The 13,429-nt window shown below is 53.1% G+C and overlaps 1 protein-coding gene across 2 annotated transcripts in view; it reads left to right on the top strand.

Annotated features, from left to right (window-relative positions):
* The window catches only part of LOC119939968 (phosphatidylinositol 3-kinase regulatory subunit gamma), a 117,785-nt gene that overhangs the window by 20,334 nt on the left and 84,022 nt on the right, over positions 1 to 13,429 (top strand). For both annotated transcript variants that reach the window (XM_038760020.1, XM_038760018.1), the window contains one exon: positions 3,093 to 3,185. In XM_038760020.1, the coding sequence (XP_038615948.1) occupies positions 3,164 to 3,185 (22 nt within the window). In that variant the 5' untranslated portion in view covers positions 3,093 to 3,163. The remainder of the gene's footprint in view (positions 1 to 3,092; positions 3,186 to 13,429) is intronic.

Genomic DNA, 13,429 nt, shown 5'->3' with positions numbered 1-13,429 from the left:
CCTCAGTTAGCTTACAGATTTAGAGCGAGGTCTCTTGCCTCTCCATCCAGGGTGGGAAATCCTGCCTCAGAACCTTGACGGTTCCTGAGGATCCCGTCTAGACTGGAAACTCGTTGTTGGCAGGGAATGTGTCTATTTATTGCAATATTTACTCCCCCAGGTGCTTCGTACAGTGCTCTGCACGCAGTAAGTGCTCAATAAATATGACTGACTGAGGGAGTAAGGGGGCATGGAGAGAGGCAGGATGCCCAGAGCTCAGTCGTCAGTCTGGGGACACCTGCGATGCTGTGTGACTCGGAGCTCTGAACCCACATTGCCATTTTCTAGGCTGTCCCCGCCGAAGTGCCCAGCACGCCCCGCTCCCACCCTTGAAATCGTATTTGAGTGCTACTGCGTGCAAAGCACTGTACTAAGCGCTTGGGAGAGTACATTAGAACAACAGACACACTCCTGCCCACAAGGAGCTCACAGTCTAGAGAGTTTCCCGAGAGGCCTCGGCGAGGAGACGGAGAGAGCGGGAGAGGCGGGGCCGGAGATGGGGTGCCAACCTCCGGCTTCCCAGATTCTGGAAAAAGGCCTCGGGGCCCCGTTGTGCGGTTGGCGAGCAGACAGTCTTCCCGGAGATGAGCTTAGCCAACAGCTGACATTGGGGAAATCGCCCCCGCCAGCCCCGGCCCTTCTCACATACACTCCCTCACACACACACACAAACACACACATAAGCACAAACACATACACCCCAGCTTACTGGAACACCTCTGCCTTCCCTGGAGCACAGGTGCCAAGCCTTTGGGGCACAGTTAAAGGGGAAGACTCCATTTCCCCCTTTAAGACTGTGAGCCCCCCTTTTAGACTGTGAGCCCACTGTTGGGTAGGGACTGTCTCTATATGTTGCCAATTTGTACTTCCCAAGCGCTTAGTACAGTGCTCTGCACATAGTAAGCACTCAATAAATACGATTGATGATGATGATGATTTCCACCCCAGCGCCCGCCTCATCTGCCCCGGTCCCTCAGATAAGTCCCTCAATCGTATTTATTGAGCGCTTACTGTGTGCAGGGCACTATACTAAGCGCTTGGGAGGCCTTCCCAGACTGAGTCCCCTCCTCCCTCTCCCCCTCCTCCTCCTTCCTCTCCCCACAGCACCTGAATATCAATCAGTTGTATTTATTGAGCACTTATTGTGTGCAGAGCACTGTACTAAGCGCTTGGGAAGTAAAAGTTGGCAACACATAGAGATGGTCCCTACCCAACAGTGGTCTCAATCAATCAATCAATCAATTGTATTTATTGAGCACTTACTGTGTGCAGAGCACTGTACTAAGCGCTTGGGAAGTCCAAGTTGGCAACATCTAGAGAAGGTCCCTACCCAACAGTGGGCTCACAGTCTAGAAGGGGGAGACAGAGAACAAAACATATTAACAAAATAAAATAAATAGAATAGATATGTACAAGTAAAATAAATGCATGTATATATGTTTGTACGTATTTATTACTCTTATTTGTACATATTCTATTTATTTTATTTTGTTAATATGTTTTGTTTTGTTCTCTGTCTCCCCCTTCTAGACTGTGAGCCCACTGTTGGGTAGGGACCGTCTCTATATGTTGCCAACTTGGACTTCCCAAGCGCTTAGTACAGTGCTCTGCACACAGTAAGCACTCAATAAATATGATTGAATGAATGAATGAATGAATGAATGGGAGAGCTTATCACAACACTGTAACAGACACATTTCCTGCCCACAATGAGCTTACAGTCTAAAAAGGGAGATGGACATTAATATAAATAAATTAGATATAATAATAATAATGATGTGTTAAGCACTTACTATGTGCAAAGCACTGTTCTAAGCGCTGGGGAGGTTACAAGGTGATCAGGTTGTCCCACGTGGGGCTCACAGTCTTCATCCCCATTTTACAGATGAGGTAACTGAGGCACAGAGAAGTTAAGTGGCTTGCCCAAAGTCACACAGCTGACAGTTGGTAGAGCTGGGATTTGAACCCATGACCTCTGACTCCAAAGCCCGGGCTGTTTCCACTGAGCCACACTGTTTCTCTGTGTATGTACATAAGTGCCGTGGGACTGGGGATGATAACTAGAACAGTGCCTGGCACATAGTAAGTGCTCAACAAATAGCACAATTATTAGTATTTATTAAAGGGAGCAAGTCAGGGTGACACAGAAGAGAGTGGGAAGAGAGGAGGGCTTAATCAGGGAAGGCCTCCTGGAGGAGGTGTGCTTTCAGTAAGGCTTTGAGGGTGGGAAGAGTCGTTGTCTGTCAGTCATGAAGGGATAGAGTGTTCCAGCCCAGAAGCAGGACATGAATATTATGGTATTTATTAAGCGCTTACTATGTGCTAAGCATTGGGGTAGATACAAGGAAATCAGGTTGTCCCAAGTGGGGCTCACAGTCTTCACTTAACTTCCCTGGGCCTCAGTTTCCTGTTCTGCCTTTTACTTGGACCGAGAGCCCCATGCAGAACAGGGACTGCGTCCAACCCAATTGACTTATGTCTACCCCAGCCCTTAGACCAGTGTTTGACACATAGTAAATGCTTAACGAGTACCATAAAAGAAGCAGAAAACAACAACAGGGCAGGGAGGGGAGCTTGTAGCCTGGGGAGTGATGAGCTGCTTTGGACTCATTGCTCGTGCTTTTCCCCCTGCTTGGCGCTCCCTCCGCTCCCTCAGAGTCCTCCTGAAAAGCCGCCTTCTCCAGGAGTTCCTCCCTGATTGCCAGGGAAAAGCCAATCCAAGCATAACGTCAGGATGTAGGAGCCCAAAGATGAATTGCTTCCCCACAGCCGGGGTGGGAGTCCCCGGAAGGCAAAGGTCACCGAGCAGCCCTCACTGAAGGCTTCCTGGAGGAGACGGGCGTTGAAAGAGGAGGAAGGCATCGTAGACACATCATAGCTCAGCCATGCCTCAGTTTACCCCTCCCCTCCAGTGCTGAAGGGCTTCTCCAGTTGCACCCCAGACTCAGCTGAGTTCAAACTAACCCTAGCCCCACCCAAGCTCAGTTACAGCCCCTCCTAGCCCCAGCTGAGTTCAGTCCCACCTCAATCCACCCCTCCTCCTCTCCTTGCAGACTGCAGCGAAACCTCAGTTCAACGTGAGACCCCCCGGAAGCTAGAGAGTCTCCTCACGGCCAGAGGTGGGATGGAGTCCCAGGTTGGAGCAGGTAGGGAAACCAACTTTTCTCCTTCGCGGTCCGTGGTCTGCCTGTCTCTGCTGCTGCCTCGTCCCCAAACCCCAAGGGTGCTGGAAGGGAGAGGGGTGGATGAGGGTGTGTTTGGAAGGTGGGAAATCACAGGTGGGGTGAGGAAGCGGCCTCAACTCCTTCTCTGTGACTTCAACCGGCCCCGGCTTCTAGAGGGCAGGGAAGGTGGGTAGGCCGGGTGATCCGGCCGGTGTCTGACAGAGGAGGGAGGACCAGGGCTTGGAGAGGAGGGTGATTGTTTCTCCTGTAGCCCTGGGGTCAGGGTGGGGGGGCTTGATGGGGGGTAGGGGCTTCGCCTCCATGTCCAGTCACCAGCTGGTTGGCCCAGGACAGCCTCGAGCCCGGCCTCACCCGTCAATCTCAGTTGCCTTTTGTGTATTTATTGAGGGTGGGCAGAGATCAGACTCTTGGTGTGATATCCGGGGCCTTGCTCTTTCCGGGACAATTTATCTGGCAGTTCCCACCCTCCCATGTCTCTGTTTTGGCCAAGAGCTCCTCTGGGAAGGACTGCGTTACCTTGCTTTGTGGGGGTCCCCAGGGGCTGGCCCGGGCCCTTGTTCACTAGGGGTACCCCCATGCCCCTTGGCCACTGCCATCGCCGCCCCAGAAGCTCTGCCCCAGTGGCAGGAACGAAGCCCTAGTGAGATCTGGTGACACGGGGAGGGCGCGGGAGTGTCGGAAAATCCAGACCCAGTTCGGGGATGGAGGTTGTCAGATCAGTGCTCGGGGACCGGGCTTCAGGATTGCTCACTGGGAAACTTGCCCGTGCGGACGTGAAAACTTTGGTGGGGGCGGGCAGGAGGAGGCAGAGGGGAGGGCTGGTGGGTTATCGCTCCATTGGGTGGAGTGGAGAACTGGCTCCTTGACCCACAGTGGAGCCAGCTGGGCTCCTTCCACAGGGAAAATGCTTTATCACGATGGACAGACAGATGGACGGGCGGGCAGACGGACGGAGAGTCGGCTGGGGAGGAATGTGGGGAGCAGGATGGGGCTGGAGGTGGGGGGAGACTCTCCTGGAGGAGACGGCTGAGGCCAGAGCGGCTGCCAGGAGCAGTGGGAAGGGGCTGGTAGCGGAGCTCTTGGGGGACTGAGCCCAGTTGGAGTCTGTCCAGCCCCTCCAGTCTCCTTCCCTGGGGCTCTGAGTGAACCTGGGGGCGGGGAAGATATGATTCAGATTAGAAATAGGAGCTGGTGGAGTAGCCAAGATATCTGGGGAGGGGGACAAGGGACCCCTTTCATACTGGCAGAAAGGCAAATTGTGTGTCTGTGTCCATGCATCAGAGCCACCTGGTATATACATCTATACATGGGTACACCTGGACTGATACAGGCCCTTTAAAAAAACCTTTTTTTAAAAAAATGGTATTAAGCACTTACTAAGTGCTAGCCACTGTACCAAGTACTGGGGTGGAGACAAGCTAATCAGGTTGGATGCAGCCCCTGTCCCACGTGGGGCTCACAGTCTTCACCCCCGTTTTCCAGACAGCCCCCCTTCTAGGCTGTGAGCCCGTTGTTGGGTAGGGATTATCTCTATTTGTTGCTGAATTGTACTTTCCAAGCGCTTAGTACAGTGCTCTGCACACTGTAAATGCTCAATAAATACAGTTGAATGAATGGACGAGGGAACTGAGGCCCAGCCAAGTGAAGTGACTTGCCCAAGGCCACCCAACAGACAAATGGGGGAGCTGGGATTAGAACCCAGGTTCTTCTGACTCTCAGGCCTGTGTTCTAGCCACTAATAATAATAATGATAGCATTTAGTAAGCGCATACTATGTGCAAAGCACTTTTCTAAGCGCTGGGGAGGTTACAAGGTGATCAGGTTGTCCCACGTGGGGCTCACAGTCTTAATCCCCCTTTTACAGATGAGGTAACTGAGGCCCAGAGAAGTGACTTGCCCACAGTCACACATCTGGCAATTGGCAAAGTGGGGATTTGAACCCATGACCTCTGACTGCAAAGCCCGCGCTCTTTCCACCGAGCCACGCTGCTTCCTTTTCTCTTCAACTAAATACCCAATCCCCCTGACACCCAATATTCAAACCTTATGATACTGGCAAAATGTTGAGGCGCACACTGCCGTTTTTAAGTAGTATTTGTTCATCCGTCAATGCTATTTATTGAGCACTTGTTGTGTGCAGAGCACTATATTAAGCGGTTGGGAGAGTACAATCTAACGGACACGTTCCCTGCCCAGCTTGTTGTGGGCAGGGAATGTGTCCGTTAGATTGTAACCCATTAGGTTATTCTGCTTCCAACCCCCTGTCTCCATCGGGGTCAGTCCCCCGCCTCTGCACCTGTCCCCCTCCAGGGCCCACCAGGCCAGGTTGAACTCCCGAGAAAACGTCCCGTGATGGGGAGGGTCCCCAGGAGTCCCCGGGTTGGGGGGACCGCAAACCTTTGACCCTGGGGGGATGGGGAGGGTCCTCCAGGTTGGGCCCCCCCAAATCAGGAGGCTGGAGGAGGGGGGCTTTGAAAGAACCAGGCCTGCAGGGAGGCGGGGAATTGCGGTGGAGCTCGAGCTCGGCTTATATAAATGAAGATGACATCAGTGCTGCACAACCTATTTATAGCGCGGGCCTTCTCCCTCCTGCTTCATCACCCTCCGCAGCCCCCCAGCCTCCGCACAGCCCCCCTTCACAGCCCCCCACCCACCATTCATTCAATTGTATTTATTGAGTGCTTACTGTGGGCAGAGCACTGTACTAAGCGCTTGGGAAGTACAAGTTGGCAACAGATAGAGACGGTTTAGAAGACTGTGAGCCCACCAATGCCACCTTTCCCTCCTCCTGGGGGCGGCTGCCCACTTTCATGCATCCAGCCGTATTTACTGAGCGCTTACTGTGTCCAAAGCACTGCACCAAGCGCTTAGGAGAGTAAGCTATAACCAGTGTCCCATCCGCCTCTGCCTCAGTTACCCCTCTGGGAAACAGGGGAGCACCTCTCATCCGATCCTGGCTCGCTGTCGAGTCTGACCTAATTATTTATTGAGGGCTTACTGTGTGAACTGTGCTAAGCGCTTGGGAGAGGACAGTATTCATTCAGTCAGTCGTATTTACTGAGCACTTACTGTGTGGAGAAGCAGCGTGGCTCAGTGGAAAAGAGCCCGGGTTTTGGAGTCAGAGGTCACGGGTTCAAACCCCAGCTCCGCCAATTTTCAGCTGTGTGACTTTGGGCAAGTCACTTAACTTCTCTGTGCCTCAGTTACCTCATCTGTAAAATGGGGATTAAGACTGTGAGCCCCACGAGGGACAACCTGATCACCTTGTAACCTCCCCAGCGCTTAGAGCAGTGCTTTGCACATAGTAAGCGCTTAACAAACACCATAATCATCATCATCATCATCAGAGCACCTTATTAAGTGCTTGGGAAGTACACTCATTCATTCAATCATATTTATTGAGCGCTTACTGTGTGCAGAGCACCGTACTAAGCGCTTGGGAAGTACAAGTTGGCAACATTTAGAGACGGTCCCTACCCAACAACGGGCTCACAGTCTAGAAAGGAGAGACAGAGAACAAAACAAAACCTGTGGACAGGCGTCAAGTTGTCAGAACAAATAGAATTAAAGCTAGATGCACATCATTAACAAAATAAATAGAATAGTAAATATGTACAAGTAAAATAGAGTAATAAATCTGTACAAATATGTATACAGGTGCTGTGGGGAAGGGAAGGGGGAGAGGAAAAAGGGGGCTTAGTGTGGGCCGTGAGCCCACTGTTGGGTAGGGACTGTCTCTATATGTTGCCAATTTGTACTTCCCAAGCGCTTAGTACAGTGCTCTGCACATAGTAAGCGCTCAATAAATACGATTGATGATTGATGATGTGGGAAGGCCTCTTGGAGGAGGTGAGCTCTCAGTAGGGCTTTGAAGGGAGGAAGAGAGCTAGCTTGTATGAGCCGGTAGACACATTCCCTGCCCAAAACGAGCTTAGAGGCTAGAGGGGGAGGCAGGCATTAATAGAAATAAATAACCTCGTCTCGGTGTGCCCCCCGGATGGGGAAACTGAGGCCCGGAGAGATGGTTCCCCGGATCGACAGTGGGCAGGGAGGGGAAGGGGTCTGCAGGAGCAGGTGATAACTGTGCACTCTCCCCAGCACCCTCAGCCCCTTGGCATCGCCACGACTGAGGCAGTAAAAAGGGGAAGGCAGCCCAGCCAGCTGGAGGCCAGAGGTTGAGGGGCCTGGTGCCCCTGCTCCTCTCCCTGACCACTTCCCCTCCGCAGGAGGTCAGGAAAGATTTAGGTTAGGCTCCAGACAAAACTCCCCAGGCTGTCTGAGGTGGGGGCCGGGGGCAGTCTCCCTCCCCCCCCCCACCTCCAGCCTGCTCTGGTCAGCTACGCAGCGGAGAGGGGAATGGGAGAGACTTGGGAGAACCAGCTGGGATCACCGATTCCTGAGTCGGCCGTGCCTCCTATGCCTCTGGGTTCTGCTTCCTTTGTCATCTCCATCCTCCCTCTTCCCCTTCCCAATCCAGGAGGAAGCCCCTCTCCCAGAAGGGATTGCTGGCAGCTTTGTCCTCAGGGAGACAGATGGCTTCCTCTTCCTCCCTGGATTCCACCGCATGGGAGACAGGCAGGCGGCCCCCTCCTCTGCCCCTATTCCCAAAGTCCTGCCCCTTCTCCTCCAACCACTCCGGGGATTCCCTCTCCTGAGACGCCCCTCCGGCCCCTGCCATTGGGACCCGTGGTTTATCTGTAACCCGGGGTACCTGCCCATGCCCACGTTGTGTAAAGGAAACAGGAGGCTGGGAGAGGGGCTTGTCCCTGGAAAAAAGGACAAAACTGGAGCCGGGATGGGGCCGGGGACCCTAATGGGGACGCCTGCAAGGAAGGGCCCAGAAATGGTACGGAACCAGCTGTGGGCAGGAGATGGGCGGGTCCAGTTCTTCCTATTCTCCCTGCCTCCATTCCCCCAGGTCCCCTTCCTAATAATAGTAATAATAGTTGTGGTTTTCAAAGACCGGAATAGTTACCAGATAATCAGGTTGGCCCCAGTCCTTGTCCTACACAGTGTTCATGGTCTAAATAGGAAACAGTCAGTAGTATTTATTGAGCGCTTACTATGTGCAGAGCAGTGTACTAAGTAGAACAGTACTTTGCACGTAGTAAGCGCTTAATAAATGCCATTATTATTACTTGGAAGAGTTCAATACATAGAGTTTAGAGGGGAAGGCAGACGTTAATATAAATAAATTACAGATACGTACATAAGTGTTGTAGGGCTGGGATGGGGGAAGAATAAAGGGAGCAAGTCAGGGCGATGAGGAAGAAGCGGGAAGCAGCGTGGCTCAGTGGAAAGAGCCCGGGCTTTGGAGTCAGAGTTTATGGGTTCGAATCCCGGCTCTGCCAATTGTCAGCTGTGTGACTTTGGGCAAGTCACTTGACTTCTCTGTGCCTCCGTTACCTCATCTGTAAAATGGGGATTAAGACTGTGATCCCCCCGTGGGACAATCTGATCATCTTGTAACCTCCCCAGTGCTTAGAACAGTGCTTTGCACATAGTAAGTGCTTAATAAATGCCATTAAAAAAAAAAAAGGAGGGCTTAGTCAGGGAAGGCTTCTTGGAGATGTCTGCTGTGCGACCTTGGGCAAGTTAATTAACTTTTCTGTGCCTCAAATCCCTCATCTGTAAATTGGGGATTGACTGTGAGCCCCACGTGGGGCAGGGACTGTACCCAACCCATTTAGCTCGTCTCTACCCCAGCGCTTAGTACAGTGCCTGACACATAGTAAGTGCTTGACAAATATCTCCATTATTATTAAGTTTGGTGGATGATGGAGGGTAGGAGGTGCCTCCCCTCCCTCTGGCCAGGGTGGGAAGAAGCTTTAGGGAGACAGAGAGAGTCAGAGAGCCTCTTTCTTTCCCTCCACCCCCCAACAAGACAGAATAGAAGACACAGCCTGGACCAGACACTTGGCTCAGCCAACAGCGCAAAGCCCCGGGGCAGCTGAGTGGTCGGAACAAGGGAGCCCTGTCCGGTTCCAGACCCGTGGGCTCCGGGACACAGGCCTTTCTCCTCCTCTCCCCCCCGCACCCTTCCCCCAGCGTCCTTCCCAGTAGTCATGGGGTCCCCTGACTCTTAAACCGCCCCCCCACACATACACGCAGTCTGTTAATCGTATTTACTGAGAGCTTACTGTGTGCAGAGCACTGTACTAAGTGCTTGGGAGAATACAATATAACAATAAATAGGCACCTTCCCTGCCCACAACCAGCCTAAAGTCTCGAGGGGACTATCCAGGGGAGGCCAATGTGGAAATGTTGGGAAAACATCATTCATCATCATCATCATCATAATAATTTTGGTATGTGTTAAGCTCTTACTATGTGCAAAGCACCGTTCTAAGCGCTGGGGAGGATACAGGGTGATCAGGTTGTCCCACGTGGGGCTCACAATCTTAATCCCCATTTTCCAGATGAGGGAACTGAGGCCCAGAGAAGTGAAGGGACTTGCCCAAAGTCACACGGCTGACAAGCGGCGGAGCCGGGATTTGAACCCATGACCTCTGACTCCAAAGCCCAGGCTCTTTCCACTGAGCCACACTGCTTCTCTAAATACATTCATTCAGTCGTATTTATTGAGCACTTACTGTGTGCAGAGCAACAAATCCCAGGACCTTTTAGTGAGTCTAATCTGCCCAAGTAAAGTGACTTGCCCAAGGTCACACAGCAGGCAAGTAGAGGAGCCGGGATTAGAACCAAGTTCCTTCTGAGTCCCAGGCCCGTGCCCTATCCATTAGGCCATACTGCCCAACCTCTCCAAAGTGCTCAGTACCAGGCCATGCAAGCAGCGGGTGCTCAGGAAAGAGATCATCATCAATCGTATTTATTGAGCGCTTACTGTGTGCAGAGCACTGTACTAAGCGCTTGGGAAGTGCAAGTTGGCAACATATAGAGACAGTCCCTACCCAACAGTGGGAGATAATTCCCGATCTGCGATGGAGAAGCAGCACGGCTCGGTGGAAAGAGCCCGGGCTTGGGAGCCAGAGGCCATGGAGCAACACATGTCTGCTGTGTGACCTTGGGCAAGTCACTTCACTTCTCTGAGCCTCAGTTACCTCATCTGGAAATTGGGGATGAAGACTGTGAGCCCCACATGGGACAACTCGATCACCTTGTATCCCCCCCAGCGCTTAGAACAGCACTTAGTAAGCGCTTAACAAATGCCATCATCATTATTATTATTATAGATTGGGAGCTCCAGGAGGATGGAATTCTAGCAGGACGGAGGGCAGGAGTAAGAGACTGTGAGCTCGTTGTTGGGTAGGGACCGTCTCTAGATGTTGCCAACTTGTACCTTCCAAGCGCTTAGTACAGTGCTCTGCACACAGTCAGCGCTCAAGAAATACGACTGAAAGAATGAAAGAAAGGAAATCTTAATGGGCCGGGGTCTGTCGGCCAGGGCAGGCAGGGGGACCGATTCCGCTGTAGCCCGGAACCCAGATGGCCGCACCCCTGGCCCACCTGACCAAGCCAGATGGGTGGCTTCGCTCTGCTGTGTGAGGCTCACCACATTGAGCTTCCTGCCCCGCTTCCTCCTCTCCCGGTCCCTTCCCCCAACTGCTCCCTGATTCCAGGCCGGGGAAGTCTGGAGCCTGTTCCGGCCTACTGTCCCCTTTGGTCCCCAGTTCCCCACCCCCCTGCACTGCTCCTCTCCTCCAAATCTAGGACATTCCTCCAGTCAGTCAGTCAGTAGAGCTCCGGATGCTCCCCGGTTCGTTTCAGTGCCGAGTTCCACGTCTCAGACTTGGCACCGATGTCTCACGGACCTTGGAGGGAACGAGGAAGCTCCGGAGCAAAGTTAGGGAGGCACCGGGGTGCTCTCAGTGGACCGCTGTAGGATCACGCAAAATCCATGGTCTTCCACAAAATGGCACCCGTGATGTCGTCACGTGAGGCGGCGAGCTTGGCATCACACCTGAGGCATCAGGGGGGGTGGCCTCTCGTTTGCAGAGTTTCCCTTCTCTCGCCGGACAGGGGGACGTCTTCCCCGTCAACCAGGACGGCCCCTGCTGGGGGCCCAACACTTCTGAATGGACCGGAAACAAATCACTGAACGTTTAGTACAGTGCTCTGCTCGCGGGAAGCGCTCACTAAATGCCACTGATTGAGTAGATCAGGCCGGACGAGAAGCGGCCCGAAACTCCCTTCCATGAAGGGAGGGGATTCTTGGCAACCTCCCCGGGAGTGAGCTCTGGGCCGCTTCCTGTTTGGTGACGCTCACCTCCTGGTCGTCTCGGCTCGCTTCCCGTTCGACACGGCTCGCTTCTGGTCCGGAGCCCCCGCTGCCCCCGGCCCCGCAGGTGGGAGAAGCGGCGTGGCTTAGTGGATAGAGCACGGACCCGGGAGTCGGAAGGAATCCCGGCTCTGCCACATATCTGGTGAGTGACCTTGGGCAAGTTACATAACGTCTCTGGGCCTCAGTTACCTCATCTGAAAATGGGGATTAAGAGGATGAGTCCCATGTGGGACAGGGACTGATTAACATATACCCACCCCAGCGCTTAAAACAGTGTTTGGCACATGGTAAGTGCATTCAGGGTCTGACCGTAGCTCAGCTGGGACTGTGGTGGGCCACCCAACCTGCCCAGCCAGTCAGTCAATCAATCATAAATGATTAACAAACTACCCGAGCATCCATCCCTCCTATCCAGAATTCCCTCCGTCTTCCCCTCCGGCCGGCCCCAGCTCTCCCCGTCTCTAAAGCCCTTCTGAGATCACATCTCCTCCAGGAGGCTTTCCGGGACACATTTCTGTTCTTTTTTAAAAAAACGGTATTTAAGTGCTTGCTGTGTGCCAGGCGCTGTTGTAAGCGCTGGGGTAGATTTAAAATCAGGTTGGGGCCCACAGTCTTCATACCTGTTTTACAGGGGAAGTAACTGAGGCACAGAGAAGTGAAGCGACGGGCCCAAGGTCCCACAGCAGACAAGTCGTGGAGCTGGGTTAGAACCCAGGTCCTTTTGGCTCCCAGGCCTGGACTATATCCACTAGGCCAGGTTGTATCTCCCAGCTCAGCCCTTCATTCGTTCAATTCAATTTATTGAATGCTTACTATGTGCCAAGCACTGCTACCAAACACTTAGGAGAGTACAAAATAACAGTAAACCAACACATTCCCTGCCCACAATGAGTTCATGGTCTCTGCGCTAATCATGCACTTGTTGTATACTTCACATAGCAACTCTGTACAAGTGTGACATACCCAGTTACTTAAGCATTACCTCAAAAACATATCCCCTCTCAGTCAGCGGTATTCACTGAGTGCTTACTGAGACCCGGGTTCGAATCCTGCCTCTGCCTCCAGCCTGCTGCTGAGTGACCTTGTGTGAATCACTTTGCTGCTCTTTGCCCCAGTTTTCTCACCTGAGGCCCTCTCCTCTCTCCCCTCTCCCATCTTTAGTCTTGCCTCGTCTCTTCTCCTTCTTCTCCCCCTCTCTCTCTTCTCCTCCTTCTCTTTCTCCTCTCTCTTCTCTCTCCTCCGCCTCCTCTGTCTCTTTCTCACTCCTCTCTCTCCTCTTTTTCTGTCCTCCTCCTCCTCTCTTTTCTCTCCTCCTCCTTCCCTCTCTCCTGTCTTTTTCTCTCCATGTCCCTCGGCTGTGTGTCTGTCCCACTGTCTCCCAGTCCAAGGAACAGGAGAAGTTGGCGTGGCTGCTCAGTGATGGTGGCGTGAGGTGGAAGGGCCTGGCTCCCACGTCCCCCCACCCCCAGCCAGGTGGTGAAGGGGGAGGGAAGGAGCGTGTGTTTGCAGGAGGAAAGAAACTCTGAAAAGCTGCCAATTCCTCCAGCTCCCCTGCTTGGCCAAACCGCAGAGAGCCAGTGAGCCACCTTTCTCCAAGGCCCCGATCCTCCGGGGGCGGGAGGGGGGCCGGCCAGGCGGAGACCGGCGGGACGGAGGCCAGGGTAGCAGCCGCCCTGCCGGACTGAAGGATTCTGGAATTTTTGCAATGATGTTTTCTTGGGCCCGAGTCCTCCCAAAAAAAGGATAGCTTATATCTACCTCAGTGCCTGGCACACAGTAGGCACTTGACAATTACCATTATTGTTCTTAAGAAAGTGGAGCTAAGGGAGTGGAGATCCTGGGAGTCGGGTCAGGGCAACTAATGCCTGGTATAGGCCAGACCGCTGTGAATAAGGACTGACCCGCTAAGGGCTGTCTCTCTTCCCACTGTCCAGAGGCTGGACTGAGGGGTTCCAGCCGGAGA

This window comes from Tachyglossus aculeatus, chromosome 18 (genome assembly GCF_015852505.1).
Source record: "Tachyglossus aculeatus isolate mTacAcu1 chromosome 18, mTacAcu1.pri, whole genome shotgun sequence".
Lineage (NCBI taxonomy): Eukaryota > Metazoa > Chordata > Mammalia > Monotremata > Tachyglossidae > Tachyglossus > Tachyglossus aculeatus.
The sequence above is the reverse complement of the archived record's forward strand: the minus strand, read 5'-3'. Positions and strand labels throughout refer to the sequence as shown.